Source organism: Fonsecaea erecta, assembly GCF_001651985.1.
Source record: "Fonsecaea erecta strain CBS 125763 chromosome Unknown Scaff6, whole genome shotgun sequence".
NCBI classification, from domain to species: domain Eukaryota; kingdom Fungi; phylum Ascomycota; class Eurotiomycetes; order Chaetothyriales; family Herpotrichiellaceae; genus Fonsecaea; species Fonsecaea erecta.
In genome coordinates this window covers 835,252-852,876 of record NW_017387249.1, presented here as the reverse complement: position 1 = coordinate 852,876, position 17,625 = coordinate 835,252, and the positions used below count along the sequence as shown (strand labels likewise).

The 17,625-nt window shown below is 53.3% G+C and overlaps 4 protein-coding genes across 4 annotated transcripts; 1 reads left to right on the top strand and 3 right to left on the bottom strand.

Moving 5' to 3' along the window:
• AYL99_07329 (hypothetical protein) lies at positions 1–1,455 on the top strand (the record flags this gene model as incomplete). The annotated part of the gene is made up of 2 exons (XM_018838838.1): positions 1–291; positions 547–1,455. 2 exons carry the CDS (start codon positions 1–3, stop codon positions 1,453–1,455), a joined length of 1,200 nt encoding a protein of 399 aa, XP_018691606.1.
• Positions 1,456–1,515: 60 nt separating this feature from the next.
• On the bottom strand, positions 1,516–5,154 carry AYL99_07328 (hypothetical protein; the record flags this gene model as incomplete). Its single annotated transcript, XM_018838837.1, has 1 exon — positions 1,516–5,154. One exon carries the CDS (start codon positions 5,152–5,154, stop codon positions 1,516–1,518), a length of 3,639 nt encoding a protein of 1,212 aa, XP_018691605.1.
• Positions 5,155–5,734: 580 nt separating this feature from the next.
• AYL99_07327 (hypothetical protein) lies at positions 5,735–6,268 on the bottom strand (the record flags this gene model as incomplete). Its single annotated transcript, XM_018838836.1, has 1 exon — positions 5,735–6,268. The coding sequence occupies one exon, from the start codon at positions 6,266–6,268 to the stop codon at positions 5,735–5,737; it is 534 nt and encodes a 177-aa protein (XP_018691604.1).
• Positions 6,269–7,052: 784 nt separating this feature from the next.
• Positions 7,053–14,108, bottom strand: AYL99_07326 (hypothetical protein; the record flags this gene model as incomplete). The annotated part of the gene is made up of 4 exons (XM_018838835.1): positions 7,053–7,799; positions 7,854–13,616; positions 13,683–13,853; positions 13,926–14,108. The coding sequence occupies 4 exons, from the start codon at positions 14,106–14,108 to the stop codon at positions 7,053–7,055; spliced, it is 6,864 nt and encodes a 2,287-aa protein (XP_018691603.1).
• Between the last annotated feature and the right edge of the window lie 3,517 nt (positions 14,109–17,625).

The following is a 17,625-nucleotide window of genomic DNA, read 5'->3' as shown; positions in this document are numbered from 1 at the left end:
ATGGACACCTTCAACCTCTCCCTCCTCCCGATCCTCCTCCTCGCAACCCTCCCCTCCTCCTCCACGACGCCCCTCCACACCGCCGCGGCGCTGAACACCGACACAGACCCAGATCCAGACACAGACACGGACACAGATACAGATACAGATACATGGCTATCATCCCTCTCGTCTATGCTGGGGATCTTGCGGGAAGCGTGTCGGGTCTGTCTGGGCATGCAGACCGGGCTGGGCAATCCGAATGCCTTGAATCAGGGCGAGTTCCCGGCCTGTGCCGCCATGACGACGGGGGTAAGTAACTTTTCTTCTCGCCGTTTCAAGAAGCGTAACAACATGTGACCGGGAACAGTTAGCTGGTGGATGGATTCAATGAAATGAAATGAAAAATGAACGAAAGATTACCTACCTACCTACCTACTTCGTCTACCCTTCCTCCCTCCCTTACGTAGTAGTTCACAAGTCGGATTTCCCCCTTCCTCCGCCCCTGAATGCTCGTTGTATCGGAATTAAGAATTGTTTTGACACGATGATATTAACTTGTTATAGTACGTCTTCCGCGTCGAGAACCAAGCGACGGTCATGTATCTCCAGAAAGTCGGGCGGACGGGCCACCTGACGACTCTGGACGTTCATCATCCCCGGCCAGGGCCTCGCCCTTCTTCTTCTTCTTCTTCTTCTCAAAAGGGCGCCCCTCACAATAACAACAACAACAACGACAAGAAGAAGCCCCGGTGGCCCTTCTCCTCCTTCCCCCGCCGTGTCGTCTCGCTCTCTAGCATGCCCGTCCTGCTGCTGATCACCAGCCTCGCGCTCTTCCCGCCATCCGGCCGCACGGGCCCGGCTCTCGCGACATCTCTCGCCCTCATCATTATCTCACGCGTCCTCACCATCATCTCCCTGCGCGCCCGCACATCGCCGGCGTCATGGCACGGCGCCCCCGAGCCCGGCGTCCGGGGCGACCTGCTGATCCTGCTCAGCGAGGACCGCTGGATCCGCATGCGGGGCCTGGTCGACGACCTCAAAGCCGTCACCTCAGGGGCGTGGCTGGCGCGCCCCACAGCTCGGCCCGTCTGGATGATGGATGCGCTGGACGGGATCGCCGCCGTGCTGGTGTACCTCGCCGTCGTGGCGCTGGGCGGGGCGAGCGACGGCGAGAAAGTTGCGCTGGTGGGCGCCGTCGTGGCGAGTCATGTGCTCCTCATGTACGAGAATTCCACCGCGGACGAGTTGGTCATGAACGGGAGGACGGTCACGGGCGCAGCCAGGCCCGGGAACGTCAAGAAGTACGCGCGGCGGTTGGACATGGCGGAGGAATTGGTCGAGGAGGTGGGCAGGAGTGATTTTGCCGTGAGGTTGGGGCTGATCAATCCAGATCAGAGGGGAGAGGCAAAGAAGAAACAGGCCGCCGAGACAAAGGGTGGTGGAGGTCCTGGGGAGGAAGTGGTCACGATGTAGCTAGCCAGCCAGCAAAACTTCTTCTTCATTGTATCTGGTGGTGTCGACAATGCGACGACACTATCCTTCAATCTCAAACGTCGTCCTGACCCCCATGGCCGCCAGCTCAACATCCAGATACCTCAACACGCCGGGCACATTGACGACGGTGGTGTCATCCCCACCCACGAATTTTCGTCCGGCGCCATCCTCCCACACCGTGACCTTACTGTCCTCGAACGTCGCGGGCCTCGCACATGCTCGACAGCGGACGATGCCGCTCGGCTCGACGCGGCCGCCCCTCCTTTTGATGGTGAATTGGTTCGGCACCATCATGGTGCTCAGGAAACTGCCGCAGCTTCGACAGACCCAAGCCCGTTGCTTGTCGCTGCAGTCCATCAGTCGATCTTGGAGCAAGTATGCAGTGCCATGGGCAATCAGGGAGTCCCGCTCCATTTCACCCACACGGATACCGCCGCCTTTGGCTCGTCCTTTGATGGGCTGCCCGTGCAGAGCGTTGACGGGTCCGGTGGTGCGCACTTGGAACTTGTCGCTGACCATGTGCCTCAGTCGTTGGTAGTAGACCACCCCAATGTAGATGTCAGCAGCGAACTCCTTGCCGGTGATGCCGCTGTACATGGGCTCGTTGCCGTAGAAGTTGTACCCGGCCTGCAGAAGCTGCTCGCCAAAATAATTTCCGGCCGTGTTGTCCTCGTCAAAGGAAAAGGGCGTGCAGTCTTGAGCGAGACCATGGAGGGCCCCAGATTTGCCGGCGAGCGATTCGACAAACATACCAATAGTCATTCGAGACGGAAAGGCGTGGGGATTGATAATGACGTCTGGCTGGATTCCGGACTCACTATAGGGCATATCCTCGCTCGGCCAGAGCATAGAACAGACACCTTTTTGGCCGTGTCGAGAAGAGAACTTATCACCGATGATAGGTCGTCGAGGAATTCGGTACTTGATGCTGATCGCCTGACAAGGCTGGTCTCCCGTCTCGGAGCCGATCAGTCGGATTTGATCAACATAAGCTTCCTCGGGGTCCTTGTACTTGAAGTACATGGTATTTCCGTCCAAGTTCTTGAGCTTGCCTTCCGACGGATCGAACATGACACTGTGGTAGGCGAGAACGATTGATCCCTCGCCAACTTTGGTCCCAACGGCAGGCAGGCCGTCAGGATCGAGCGCCTGGATCGCTGCTTGCGAGATGTTTGGGTCGCCTTCTGCAAAGCCAAAAAGTGACTTGATTTCGGTCTTTGACCGAGCTGCCCTTGCGTCTTCATTGAGCCTGTAGACCTTGGTCTTGTAGATGACACCGTCTCCGAAGCCTCGCTCGTGTGAAGATTTATTGATAATCATAGCGTCATCCATGTCGTAGCCCGTGTACGAGATGACCGCCACGACGGCGTTCATCCCGTTGGGGAAGTTGTCCAGTCCGTACTCGTTGTAGAGTGGAGGTCTCACAACGGGCGTCTGCCCCGTCTGAAGCAGGTAGGCTTTGTTGTCTGTTCGGCACATCATATTCGAGGAAGGAGTTCCCATGGCTTGCTTGCTCATTTGGCACTGGTACATATTTCGAGGCGATTGGTTGAAATCTGAAAAAGGGGTCATGTTGGCCAAAATTGATAGGACGTTCGTGGGTTTGTACTCGATGTGGGTTGTCAACGTGGGTATGATGTCCGCATCCATGCAGGCAATGTTCATGTATTGCTGTTCGAATGGACCGACGTAGTCAAGTTTATCAGACGGAATGTACTTGACAGGTCGTAGCATTCGCGACCGCTCAGTGAAGAGGTACAGGCCAGGATAGAGACCGCCGTTCGAGGTAGGAATATGGCCTATTTCTAGTTCATTCGGAATGTTGTGTTCCCCATTCACCTTCCAATGTCGGAGAAGCTGGGCAATCTCTCTTGCCCTTTTCGCGGCGCAATATCCCAATATACGCCCGTCAAGCTGGACGGATAGGCTTTCATTGACTGTCATTAAAGGAGCGGAAGATAGTCCCAGCTGCGTCACCGCCTTCTCAATACCCGAAGTATCAATCCGCTTAATTTGAACTTGGCACTGGTGAGCTAAGTGGTTCAAAAGGCCACAGGGAGCGCCATCAGGAGTGTGAACGGGACAGAGAAATCCCCAGCTTTCCGGCAACAGTTTGCGTACAGTAGTCGTCTTCAACTGCGCGAAAAAAGCGCCTCGATGTATACACCGAAAGTGACTGATGAATCGATAGAAATTTATCTTTTCGGCCATGATGGTGAAACCGGATGTTTGAGACAGATCGAGCCCAGTCTGACTGACCAGATTTCCTGTGGAGAGGAAGTATTCCAGCTTCCCTGCGATGTTTTCGTTCGTTCTCCTGACTATTTTGGGCAGGAAATCCGCCTCGAACGAGGGATCTGTGAATTTGGCATCGTTCTTGGCCCTGAGCCACTCTCGAGCCGTAGCACCGATGCCCATGAGCCACTCGTAGATGTTTTCCTTTAAAATCATACCATACAGGAAGCCTCCGAGTAAGACCTCCTGGCTGGAGACTGCATCAGGATTGTCCATAGCACAATCACCTGCGGCAAGCGCATAGAGCTTTCTGATCATGAATAGAATCAGCTGGAACTTGTCGTTATTTTGGGATGGAGTAACGTCGACGTTGCCGAGATGTGGTAGGACAATCTTCCTCAAGAACTCCTCGCCGACTTTCTCGTCCGACATCGTTATAGGCTGCATCAGAACAGGTCGAAATTTCTCTCCAAGGTATGCTAGGGTCTGTGCCCTTGTTTTCAGGTTGTATACTTTGTACGTGCGCAGGAGAAGCTCTGTCCGGTCGGCAACAAAGGAGCTGGGTGTTTTATTCGAGGACGAAGCGCCAATGATGCCCTCCGCAATCTCGCGGTCGTTCGTATCCACCAGGGCTTTGAGGATCATGACCACAGGCACCAGGTATTCGTTTTTCCTCCACGAAAATCTGAAGGTGACATTCCCATCTGTCAGGTAGTGCAGGGTGTTGGTATGCGCGGTCTGATCTGGCCGCACGGACCGAATCTGGATTGCGAACTTCGAAAAGGTCGGTCCTCTCCCGGCAAAGGTGGCTCTTGCAATGGCCATGGGGTAATTCCTCCTTGTCGCGATCAGCATGCGGATGAGCTTTTCATTCCCATTGACAATGAAATAGCCGCCCATCTCTTCAGACTCCTCCTTGTGGCGGACCATCTGTGCCGGCGAGAATTTCTCGAGGTGACATCTGTTGGATCGCAGCATGATGGGCATCTGTCCGAGATCCCGGACTGATTCCTGCCAGTCCCCATTGTTTATTCTATACTGTAGTCTGGCTCTTAATCTTCCTCTGTAGGTTGTGTGCCGCTCTCGACATTCGGAGGGGTATATGTTCCGGTCTTCAATGCTGAATTTGTTACTCGGCGGGAGGGTGGGTTTCTCTAGGATGATCTCCGTCACTCTCAGGTCAAGCTTATTGCGCTGAATTGCGCGACTCGGGTTACGTAGGTCGCCATCGACCACGGTATAGATCCCAATATCTTTGAGCCCGGCGTCGATGATTTTCTCGTCCCACAGAGCATTGAAGGACTCTATATGTGGTTTCACTGCAGCCTGAAGAGCTGGGAAGGCGCTTCGATCTTTCGGCGTATTTCTGAACAGCTTCTGGCGGCGGACGGTGTCGTACTCTACCGACCATTTGGTGCTGGTCTGCGTCGCGGTCGTCGACATTATCTTGAGCTGTCACCGCAGCCGACGGGATTCGCCCATGCGAGAATACTGGTGTGCAAGTAAAGGGCAGAGTTGGAGACAACAGTCGACCGCTCTAACACCGGCGCTGCCCGCTAGCAAAGGTCTGATCACAGGACTCAAGTTTGAAAATGGAGCGGTAGAAAAAAAGTTCTATGCGCAAACTCCGCAGCCCTTATCGATAGCAGAGCCTTGCGAAACACCAGTCTAACCTGAATTGGAATAGTCTACCAAACCCATACGACGAGGCTGCATATTTTCTGTCAAACAGCATCACGAGAAGTATTCTGCTACGTTCCTTTACGAGCTCGACCTGACATGGCCTCGGGTTTTATGACTCTAGACTACATGAACGGAATCTTCATAATTTACTGATCTGACTTCTCCCAAATGTTGCAAACATATATTCAAAATTAAAGCAACTAAACTTTTTGAGACTCAACCTCAAACTATGAACATTCGAGCAACTGATGGTCTCTGCCACAGGTGATTAAACCCCTTTCATATCGTAACCTATCCTGCTCCAGCGTGATACACGCTTAGCAGGCGCCCCCTCTCAACTTCAGATCCCCAGATCCTTGGGGGAGAGAACCCCCCTCTTAAGCAGACCGACCACCAACGGCGCCGTGTCCCCCGTGAGCTCGATCCTCTTCAAAGCGAAGCCGTCCCCTTCCTTGACGTAGTGAAAGCGATACGCGCCCAGCATCGCCAGGTCCCACTGCTTTCCCTGGCCATCGGTCTTCTTCGACTCTCCCTCGGCAGGTTCGCCTGGCAGGTTGCCCCAGAGCGTGGCTTTGCCGATCATCTCGTAGCCACCCGAGTCGACCTCGTAGCAGTTCAAGTAGAATGCCTCGTGCCTCCACTGGGGCAGCGGGCCGTACAAGGCTTTCATGGCCGCGATGGCCTTGTCGCGGCCCTCGGACACCGTGCCGTCCGGCGCGACGTACGTATAGTCCGGGGCGTACCATTTCGGATCGAACGACTTCGTGTCATAGTCGTCGCGGAAGCGCTCCATGAACTCCATCACTGGGAGTTTCCGGGTGGTGCTGTCGAAATCCCCGTAGTGGATGAAGGCGGCTTTTGTAGGGACTGACATGTTCCAAACACGGTCCAGGGGGAAGCTCTGTCCACTGTGAGCTTTTGTAAAGGTGTTTGTCTGAAGGGTATTGAGATTTTGACGGCAAGAGCAGTCAACAAAGGAAATATCTGGGATCAAATCCTTTTTTCTCCTCTCCTGTGTCGCATATCACAAGGTCAGTCCATGTTGGAGCTCTGGAATGCGGTCTGTCTAGCCGCTGAAGGCCGGGAGGAGGAAGCATATTGGACGGTCAAGGCATCCCTACCAACTCACTTTGCAGGCGTCGTTCGTAAAGCTGGATTCATCGTATTCGGCCCGGAGAGGACAGCCCTAGAGCAGGCTTCATCAAGAAATACGAGGCGGGGGATTCGTATAAGTCCTCAGCTGATGGTGAGTTGTCAGCAGCACTAATGCTGGCAGGGGTCGTTACTGGCTGGAAGAGGCTCAAGCCATTGTATTTACTGTTGAAGCCATAGCAAGGCGCGCCAGCAGCCTCTGAAACCTGGTTCATTACGCAGACCATCTCATGGCATGCTCTGTTCCGTGCTTGGCCCTCTTCACAGCGTCGAGGTGCCGAAGAAAGGTGCATAATACAAACAAAACACATAGAACAGGAGCATAACACTGCTTTTAACATGCTACAGATTCACGAAACTAAAGAAATAAAGAGACCATAAAACAGGTCCCGCCAATTAGCCAGACCCATTGCGCTTCCCCAAAATTGTCCTCGTAACCCTCGGGCATTTCAATTTCCATGCCACCCAAAACCAATCATCACATCTAAATTAACTCTTTACAACCCTCATGCACCAGTCAAGTATTTGACCAGCTGCTCCCGCTCGCTCGTGGGCACGAGGCTCAGCACTTCACGAACACCCTTCAATCCACCTTCCTTGTTACCCATCAATAACTCTGCGACCCGCTTGCTGACTGCGTCAGTCTTGACGGCGTCGATCTTGGCATAGACCTCCTTCCTGTGGCTCTCATACCATTCAGCCACCTTACGGTCATCCTTCTCGAACTCGGCATCCAGCAGACCGGACCAGTTCTTCAACGTGGCGAGATTCTGCTCTCTTTGCGTCATACCATTGGTGGCGGTGACCGGGGCGGTGCCTGCAGCCAAGCTGGTGCTGAGCTTCTTAAGAAGGACCTCCTCGGACAATCTGCGTCGCAGACGCCAGTAGAAGAAGCGTCTGGCGTTCTTCCATTCCAGAGGCATCCGGATGGTGCCCTTGGCCTGCATACGACCAGCACGGTCGTGCAAGTCGGCGAATTGAAGGGCGATCTGCAAGTAGATAGGTCCAAGGAGTTGCTCACGTTCAGTCATCTTGGCCTTGATAGCGTTGAGTTGTTCAGCGCTCAAGTTCTTGGCAAGTGACTGAGCCTTAAGGCCAGCGTAAGTGGGATCCAGGCGGGCCATTGTCTCCAGCTGTCTTTCCTTGCGGTATTTGATGCCGACAATGCCTTCAGGCTCCAAGACACCACCACGCGACTCGATGTCGGCATACATCTCCATCTGCTCGGGGTTGATGGTAGGATCAACAACAACCTGGCAAAGATATTAGCATTCGTCGGTATGAAAGGGGACTGACGTGGAACTTACCCATGAACCACCACGGAGCTCGCCGAAAGGAGGAATATAGACGAAGACCGGCTGCTCGTATTTGACGAGGGCATCGACAATGTACGAACCATATTTGAGCACCTCGTTGTACATGTCTCGTTGACCTCCGGAGAAACCACGCCAGTTGGCAAGGATCATGCATGGAAGTTGCTCTCCGAAGTTGAAGTCTCTCAAGGCTTGTGCTGTCTTGAAGGCAGAGTTGGGGAACCACACTCCACCAGCCTCTTGCACAATTTGCTCCATAGAGTCAGCATTGGCAGGGTCAGCAGGGGTGACGTTCTCGACAGTACGCGTCTCAACTGCGATAACACCCATGGGGATGCCACCGAGGCGGGCACGACCAACGACTACAGTCCTGGCCCAGCCACCAAGGGCTTCCTGGAAGGAGTCCTTGTCGAAGAGACCTGACAGGAAACCTTCCTCGTCATCCTTACCAGCAATCAGATGCCTCACATCGTAAGGTCCCTTGGGTGGGTAGAACGCGATGTCACGATCCCAGGGGTCTGAAGGCGGGCTCACTGGGACCGGTTGCCCCTTCTTGTCGGGAACGAAGGACAGCCATTCCACGATCTTTTCGACACCCTGGAAGTCATCGCTGGCAGTCATGTGGGAGACACCGTTCTTGTACATGATTTGAGTACCACCGAGCTGCAAGTTGGATGTGTAAACTTCCTTACCCAGCACCTTGTTTAAGGCAGGGGCACCAGTCAGGATAATGGGTTGACCTTCGATCTGGATAGCACGTTGACCAAGACGGACAAGGTAAGCACCAATACCAACCGATCGGCAGGTGACAAGAGTCAAGGTGAAGATGTCCTCATAGGCCCTGGATGTAGCGCCAGCGATGAGACCGGAGCCACGCAAGCATTCCACGCCGAGTCCGTCCTTGGCGCCAACGATGGTGGTGATCTTGTGTCGCTCTTCGCCGTCCTCGACGACTTTTTCGGTGATGATGTCGGTCTTGCTCAGCAGCTCTCTCTTCTCGGGAGTCAAATAAAGATACTTGAAGCCGGAGCTTGGGTTCGACTCGTCGTTCCATGCGACGGAGAAGTGAGGAATGAGCTCCTCGGCCATGCCAATGCGGGCACCAGAGTTGGCAGAAAGATAAATGCGAGGAATGCCCAGTTTTCGAGCGTACTCTGTGCACTTGTTGAAGAACCTGTCCTCAACAGGGCCGAAAGAGCCGATCTGGTAGGTGATATCATTGGCAATGATGATAAATCTTCTGCCTCTTGGATACTCTGGAGTTTTGGCGGTCAAAATCCAGGCCACCATACCGCAATTGTTGGTACCCGGTTCACGGGACACCTCAGTGACATTGTCGGCATCGTCAAGGATCAGCTCGTTGTACTCAAGGCAGGTCGCCATCTCTGGTTTCGACTCGGCGAGCGGCGCATGCTTCGCCACCGCCTTATTCCAGCTGTTGTAGATGGCCTGTCTGAAGAGTTCAGGGAAATCGTATACGTACTGAGTGCCCATGATGTGAGCCTTGTACCGCTTGGGCTGCAGCCACTCCTTGGTTGGGTAGGGAGTAGAGACAGGCCGCAAATGCATTGAACCAATCTTGGTAGTGCCACCAATGCTCTCAAACACCCATTCGCCGTTACGCGCCTTCTTTTCGACGTATGTCTCAACTTTGACGACGTATCCAGAGGTGTTGGTGATGATGACGCGGAGAGGATACGGCAATCCAGTATCAGGGTCAGTGCAAAGGATTCTGATCTCAGCGCCCGTAACCCGAAGGCGGAGGAATCTGCGAGAGAAGCGCTCCAAGAAGCCGGAAACTTGCTCCTCCACGTCTCTGGGCTGTAAATTGAAGACGGGAGTAAAGTTGATGAAGATGTGGTTCAAATCAGAGTTGTTGTTGCCGATGATCTCGAGAGCGTCGCAGATGTCGTTGACCAATCGATCAGTCTCCGAGATAAGGTACTCAGCAGTAGGGATCTCATCTTTCAAACGACCTGGTCGGACCACAGCACGGGTGAAGTAGCGCTTGTCAACGACCTTGTCCCGGTCGTCGCCCTTGCCGATGGCCTCGTAGATGTGAATGTTTCGATTTTCTGTGAACACTGGCTTGATCTTGAACTTCGACAATCTTCCAAGTTCAAGCTGGAAGGCAAGAGCGGGTTCATTGTGACGGATGCTGACATCTTCTTCATAGGTAGGGCCGCGGAAGGTGAAGTATCCAGGATAGGTGCCTTCTTTGTGCCCACAGATGAAAGTGAGACGACGGACTCTGCGGGCCAACAACTCCGACTTGTACTCGTCGATCAAGCTTTGCGCGCGGTTTAGAATCTCCTCGTCACTCAGGTTTTCGATGTCGCGAATGGCGATGTTGCAAACGTTTGTCAGCTCGTCTTCAACAATGGTCTCCGTCCTTTGTGGCCTTCTCTGACTATCGAGGGTCGGCATGAGATGCTGGGTGGTGCTGGGACGTTTCTCTGAGCTTCCCTTGGGGAACGCCTCAAGTGCACGAGCAAGGCACTCATCAACTTCATCTAGGTAGTGGCAAGGGGCAATAACACCTTTGCGGGATGGCTCATCATCTCCTTGAAGCTTGTTGAGGTATGACAAGTCGCTAACGGATGTAATGCGCTTGAATTGGTTGCCGTTCTGTGAAGGAGTTGCCTGTCCAGATGGGTACGAAGATGCGAGTGGCAGTCCAAACTCGGACTGTCCGACTTTGCGGAGGACAAAATCCCACGACAGGAAAAATGGAGGCTCCACATCATTATGATACTCAACCTGCTTGACAGTGTAGGCACGGTAGGCGCGGCGCACGTACACCTCCAGAGCGGCAAGACCAACCCATGGGTCGTGATGAGCGAAGAAGAGGGGCAACACGTCAAACACAGTGTAGCGCGAGTCCACTACTTCTCTCAAGACGTCAAGGTCTGGCTCGCGATGCTCCCAGCCGGTCTCTCCGTACTTGGATTCGACCACTGAAGACTTGAGGATGTGCTCCATCTGGGATGCTCTCTCCTCAAGAGAAGGAAGGGCGCACAGAATGAGGAGCTCACGAGCCTTGAGGGCAACCTTGGCTGTTGCCCGAGATTCGAGCTCAGTGAGGCGCCGAAGGGCTGGTCTGAAGTATTTGCCAACGTTACCAACATTCGGTTGGTTTGGTCTGTACATGTCCAGAATGGCGACGATCAAATTGTTCTTGGCGGAAACACGGGTGTGAGACAGGACAGTCCAAACAACCGAAAGGAGATCATCCTTGTTCTGCTCCCGAAGCTTCAAAATCACGTCTTCATCTCGGGCGGTGCCGGAGGCAAAGAGTTTCTCAACTTGGTAGTACTGGTCGAGAAGTCCAATGAACACGTTGTATTCGTGCGTCTTCAACCCATCAGCATACCTCGCGCAAACATCTTCAAGCGGCTGCAGGGTGGCGTGAAGTGCAGCTCCGTCGTTCGCAGACATGTTCTCCTCAATGTATCGGTTGATGGCCTTCTGGACTTGTTTCGCGGGGAATTCTGCCTGGCGCGAATGTGCTCGCTCAACAAGTTGCTCAAGTTGGGTATCCAGCTTCTGCGGAGTTCTCGAATGCAGGGCAGAAGATCGGGCGGCCCATTCGCCATACGGCAACTCTGGATCCCTCAGAACCTGCACCAATTCCCTGAGAGTCGAGGCCATGATGACCTGGTTGTCGAAGCCCATGAGAATATTCTGAAGGATTCCATGGAGAAGAGCGAATCGCTGAGGAGGCTTGTTACCCACGACCTGAGGGGGTCCAAGGTTTGGCAATTGACCAGTGAATGTCTCAGCAGTCTTTACCCTAGAGGGATCATCCAAAGCCAAGATACCCAGGATATCACCTCCTTCTAGAGTCGCACCTGGCTGCTTGATGAATTGTACAACACCGTCTTCCTGAGCAATGAGAGGCATGTACATCTTCATGACTTCGACCTCTGCGTATGCTTGGCCGGCCTTGACGTGAGCACCGTTTTCGACGGTAAATTTCACGAGCTTTCCAGGTGAAGGAGTTCGGAGCTGAGTAGGATCGTTTTCTTGTTCCAGCAAGCAAGTCTTGCTGTCAACACTGAGTCGGATGGCGGTAGGTTCTTCCTTCCAGTACAAACTGTGAGATCGACCGGCAACCAGCATCAAAAGACCACCATCTGCAAGAGAACGGATGCCAACAGAGCACTTCGACCCATTGATGAAAACGTGATAGCTATCGAGACTGGATCTCGTGACGGTGAACTTGTAGCGGTGACCCTCGTAGATAAAGTCAACCGGGAAGACGGTCTTGAGGACATCTTTGGCGGGCACTTGACCCTTCTCGAGTCCTTTGCGATACTCAGCAATGCATGCCTCGCTCGCAATGTGAGCTTTTGTCACAGCACCAGCAAGAACGGCTAGCATTTGATCCGGGCGCTCGGCGGTCAACTTGTTGGAAATGAGTTGATCGAGCCATCCAGTGGTGATAGTATTGTCCTCAAAAGCCGGGGTCTCCAGCAGCTTGATGAGGTATTCAATGGTAGTCCTGAAGTCTCCGCGAATGCTCAATTCCTTCAGAGCGACAACCATGTGCTTTCGAGAAGCAGATCGATTCTCTCCATAGGCGAAAATGTGGCCGAACTGGCTGTCGGAGAAACTGTGAATGCTAGAGTTCGAAGAGACAGAGAAATAACCCCAGACGTTCGAGCTCGAACGGAAGTTGAGATCGTGCATAGTACCGCTCGAGGGTTTGAACCCTTCACCGGGATCTTCTGAGGTGATACGGCAGGCCGTGCAGTGACCCTTTGGACGAGGTCGTCGTTGGGTCTTCAAGCTGGCTTCGTTCTTGAAATGGAAATCAATTTCTGTCGACGTGTGAGGATCGACTCCGTACAACAAGCGAATGTCACGGATGCGGTGAAGTGGGAGACCCATAGCAACCTGCAGCTGAGCGGCAGGCAGATTGACACCACTGACCATTTCAGTGGTGGGATGCTCGACTTGGAGACGGGGATTCAGCTCCAGGAAGTAGAATTTGTCGTCTGCGTGCGAATAGAGGTATTCCACCGTACCAGCGGAGACGTAGCCGACCAGCTCACCGAGACGGACGGCGGCAGCCTCCATGTTCCGGAAAGTATCTTGGCTGGCGATGGTGACGGGAGCCTCCTCAATAATCTTCTGATGTCTCCGCTGGACGGAGCAATCTCTGCCGAAGATTGAGATGTTGTTGCCGTATTGATCAGCCAGCAATTGCACTTCCAAGTGTCGAGCATTTCCTGCCAGCTTCATAATGAAGATGGGAGATCCGGGAATTTCATTTGCGGCAGCGTTGTACAGCTCCACGAAATTTGACTCGTCGTCGACTTTTCGGATGCCTTTGCCACCACCACCCTCGGATGCTTTGACCATCACAGGGAAGCCAATCTTGCGTGCGGCTTCCAAGCCTTCTTCTGCAGAGTGAACGCAGCCCTTCTCGTAGACGTCGTCTCTTACGGTGACAATGCCGTCTTTGTCAATTTCAACCTCGTCAACGCCCTCTCCTGACCAGGGAATACAGGGTACCTTTGCGTGCTGTGCGACGATTGTGGAGGAAATTTTGTCACCCAGGGATCGCATTGCTGACCCAGGAGGACCAATGAAGACGATCTTCTTGGGCGAAGCCGCCAGAGACTCGGGCAATTTTGGGTTTTCTGAGGCGTGACCCCAGCCAGCCCAGACGGCGTGGACGTTCATCCGTTCGGCAATATCAACAATCAGCTCAACGTTGGCATAATTGTTGTTATTTGTGCCGCCGGGCACCTATTGTCAAATTTGTCAATATGCTGCTCCTCTTGTTCTTCCTAAATTTCCTCGGGTCTCGCATACCTCGACGTATTGATCAGCCATGCGGATGTAGTCTGCGTTTGCCTGCAGATCTTCCGGCGTAGCCATCACAGTGAACTGGATGGCCCGCTCGTCGCCAAACACCTCGTAGGCCCATTTTCGTACCGAGCGGATTTCCTTGACTGCTGCAATACCGTTGTTTGCAATGAGCACCTGGGTTCAAGTCATGTTAGCGTGCGGGTGCGCACAGACACACCAATTTCCCTCTCCTGGAATTCCACTTACTGAAGTAATGACGGTGTGTCCGTCGTTCTCCTGAACAAAGTCCTTGACTTTACTCGGGGGAGCATTCCCTAGTCTGTTGCCTCCAATGAAGTGATCTGCCACCTTGTGTTTTGCTTGCCACGAGCTGGGCGTTCCGTTGGTAAGGGGTTTGGTGCCATTAACACCGTTCACGGCGGGAGCCATGTTGGTTGAAGGGAATGGTCTATCTCATGCAATCGAGGCAACGCAGGCAAGAAGATAGATCACGGTCGAGAAAGGAGGCGAAGAGATGACCGTGGTAGGACCTGGGGACCAAAAAAAAGGAGACCGGAATTACGCCAATATTACCGATGTCCCAATGTGGATTGCCCAAAGTCTATACTGCCGCAGGTGAATGTAAGGAGTGAAAAGAGGGCGAGAAAGGTCTTGTCAATGAAGAGAAGGAGGAGGGAGGAGAGAAGAAATAGAAGTCAGTAATGGGTGAAGGGAGGGAACTGTAGAGCAGTGTGTTGGTGGGAGAGACAACACGAAGGCGCAGGGTATATTAGAGTAACGACGTTGCTGAGATGTGTCCCTGACGCTGTTTTGGGGCTGTTGGATGCTAGCGGCTGCTACACAACGGGGTCTAGTTGGATCTCTAGGCGGGCCGCAGCCAAACAACGCCTTAAGCTCCTCGACCTGGGAGGGACCTATTTTCCTCCGGGCCATCAATGTTGGGAGTAGTGCAGCAACCACGGATGAATCGCCGAGCAGGGCCAACCGGAAATCTCTGGAGGGTGATTGGGCGCTGGGGCAGCTTAGGCTCGCCACTACTGCCGATCTATTCGCTGAGGCGCCCCCGGCAGGCCTATTCGGCGGTCCACACCAGCTCTTCCCGCTTGTTTGTCCCGCCAGTCAAACCCGAAGCCCACTCCCCATCCCCGTCCCCCAACTCCAACAAAAATTTTCGGTGCTGCCTCTCTGCGAGAAAATCTGTCGATGGTCTTTGTTGAGCCCGGGCAAGTGACGTCGGGACGTTGCCATCAGAACCGTGCCCCTGCAAATACCCCGAGGTCACTCGCCGTAGTCCTAATGCATGCCGCACCCCAAAGATCCCTCCGGGCGGATGGAAAAACAGCGCCAACGAGTATCCAACAAAAAATTTCCTGGCCGCCGTAGATCAGAAAGGGGGCACGCGACGACCATCATGGCCCAGGTCGCACAAAATGGGTCTCTTGTCGTATATCGTATCTAAATCTGTCTGCCGCAATAATTAAGTGGTTTTGTGGCGACTATCGTGACGCTTGTGTATCTGTCTTATCGTTTCTCAGCCTCAGCTGGAGTCCAAAGGTTGACTGAATAACCATGTAATGTAGCGAGACATCCAGGGGAGGGCCTAATACTGAGATCCAATGGTGCGTGTGGCGCATCAAGCGGAGTCCGCCCCAGTCAACCATACAATTTCGGACTCCGTTTTTGGTGCATTCTTCGCCCTTTCCACGAACCCACCGACGCCTGAGCCTGATTCGCCTTGATGATGTATACACTGCTCCTACTCCTTCCGTTTTTCTTGTGGTAGTCATACGGGTGTACGGGGGAAGGGCGAGGGGACAAGGTACCGGTCGGAGAGCGAAGGAAACTTGAGATGAGCACCATCGCCGAAAAACGACCGCATCGTTGTTGGTGGAAACACGTGGAGTTGGAGGTCATGACAACCAAAGTCGAGAGATCTGAGTGCTGCAAATTGGCCCCCGGCCATGCATGCAGAATTATTGCATGGCGGAATTCAGATTGGGATCTAAATTTGGTGTTGGGCCCCCAGCAGAATTGTTGCACTTCGCCATCTGTGGCATCGCCTTGGATCCTGTCCGGCTAGTGCAAGATCAATCTGGCGTGCTGTGGAGTCGATCGAGCGATAATTCCGTCGAGAATCGTGATTTCTATAGCCCATCGACAGGTTGCTCGAGAAAAGGGGGCGACGATCTCCTTCCTCGCGACGCCTCTCGAGGCAGCCTCCTCTTGGAGTGAGAAGGTTCGATACATAATACAAGTATGCTCAAAGCAAATTCAGGGGTGCCCTAGGGGGAAAACAAAGGGAAAAGAAACCTTGGATTCTTGATTATAGCCGATATGTACCCGAAATCGCAGGGGTAGAAAGGAGAGTGACGGGATGCTGAAGCATGCGGGTGTGAAACAACAACAGCACTGATAGCCAGGTCACATCCCATCTGTGCCGTCCATAATAAGTGAGATTGAAACCGAAAGCAGAAGAGCCTCACAACGCCAACTCAAACGGGTGGTGTTTCCGCAAGAACGTCCACAGAAACCGCCAAGGCGTTCATGCGCGGAGCTCAACCGTCGGACCAAGATGAGGATGAAGAGAGGTTCCGGAGTAGAGATCGGAGTTTTGGCTCAATGAATATCTCAAAATCCGGGGCGTGTGTGTTCCCATCCACTGAAACTCATTGTGAAAGTGTAAGCGTTAGGGGGGAATTTCGCTGACCAGGCCCCATCAACTCTTGTGGTCATGTGACCTGCCCAATGCGGCCGTACGAGGCTGAGTCAATTTCAGGGGCTGCCTAACAGCGAAGATCCACAACGGGCAGAACGGGGCCAGAGGAAGCCATCATACATCCCTGACACCAGGGGCAGGTTGGAGAAGTGATATCATTCACAAGAAAAAGGCTTCATACGCAATGAAATTGACCATCATGAGCACAGTCATACCTTTGTAACGGTATTCATAGAAGTACTGTTGGGTGTAGTCGTCACCCAGAGACTGAGAGGCACCTGGATGGACAGGTAGATGGACAGACTTCACATTCCGGCCGTTCGGGGTGGAGAAACCTGAAAATATCAGCATAACGTTCGACCCTTGGCCCACCAGCCGGACCATCGCAGTATGAGAGAACGACGAAGGTGTCGTATGAAATGTTACATAACAGTGTCAGCCGTGGATGGATACGACACACCCAGTGTTCCACAGCCGTATGAGCAATATATGAGCACAGGGTGAGTGCAACTCAGGGTAAGGAGCGTAATGATGTGAGTAGAGAACTGCAAATCAATACGGCCATTATTTTTTGTGGACGGAGGGCAGTCATAATCTGTTGTTGTGTGTGCAGAGGATGGCCTAGGTTCTGCTCGTAACGATCTCGAAGGCGGACGAATACATTATATCGAATAGCACATGGTCGTTGTGTCAATGGGAGCAACATGTCGACTTCCGACTTGTCCAGGGCGATAGCTGCAGAAGAGTCATACCTCATGCCATTCACCTATGGCGATATGGGAGGAGGACGAATTCATCTCACAACGTTCCCATGACGATGGGTTTGGAGGACGAAGCTGGTGTACCAGAGAGATCCATCACTGGCGGATGGACGCACCAAGTCGTCGCCTGGGCGATGTCAGCGGAGGACGAATGTGACATACCGAGGTGATGTAGTCAACAGGACACGTGTAGAGTAGTCGTCCCCAGTCATAACAAGAACTCACCAGGGCACGGATGGCCTGTCAGCGACTGCTGTGCCGATCCCTCATTTCCCTGGCTCATGCAGCGTCCGATTATGGACACAACGGTGTGGCGTTAGCAGCACAGCATGATGGAACGGGACGCCGACACGATTCACAAATGCACAACAGGACTGTAACAAACGATGCACTCAGCGCACGACAGACACTTGAAGACTGTTTGATCTTGCTTTGTTCACTTCTCATTTCATCAAAACAAGAAAGAAAA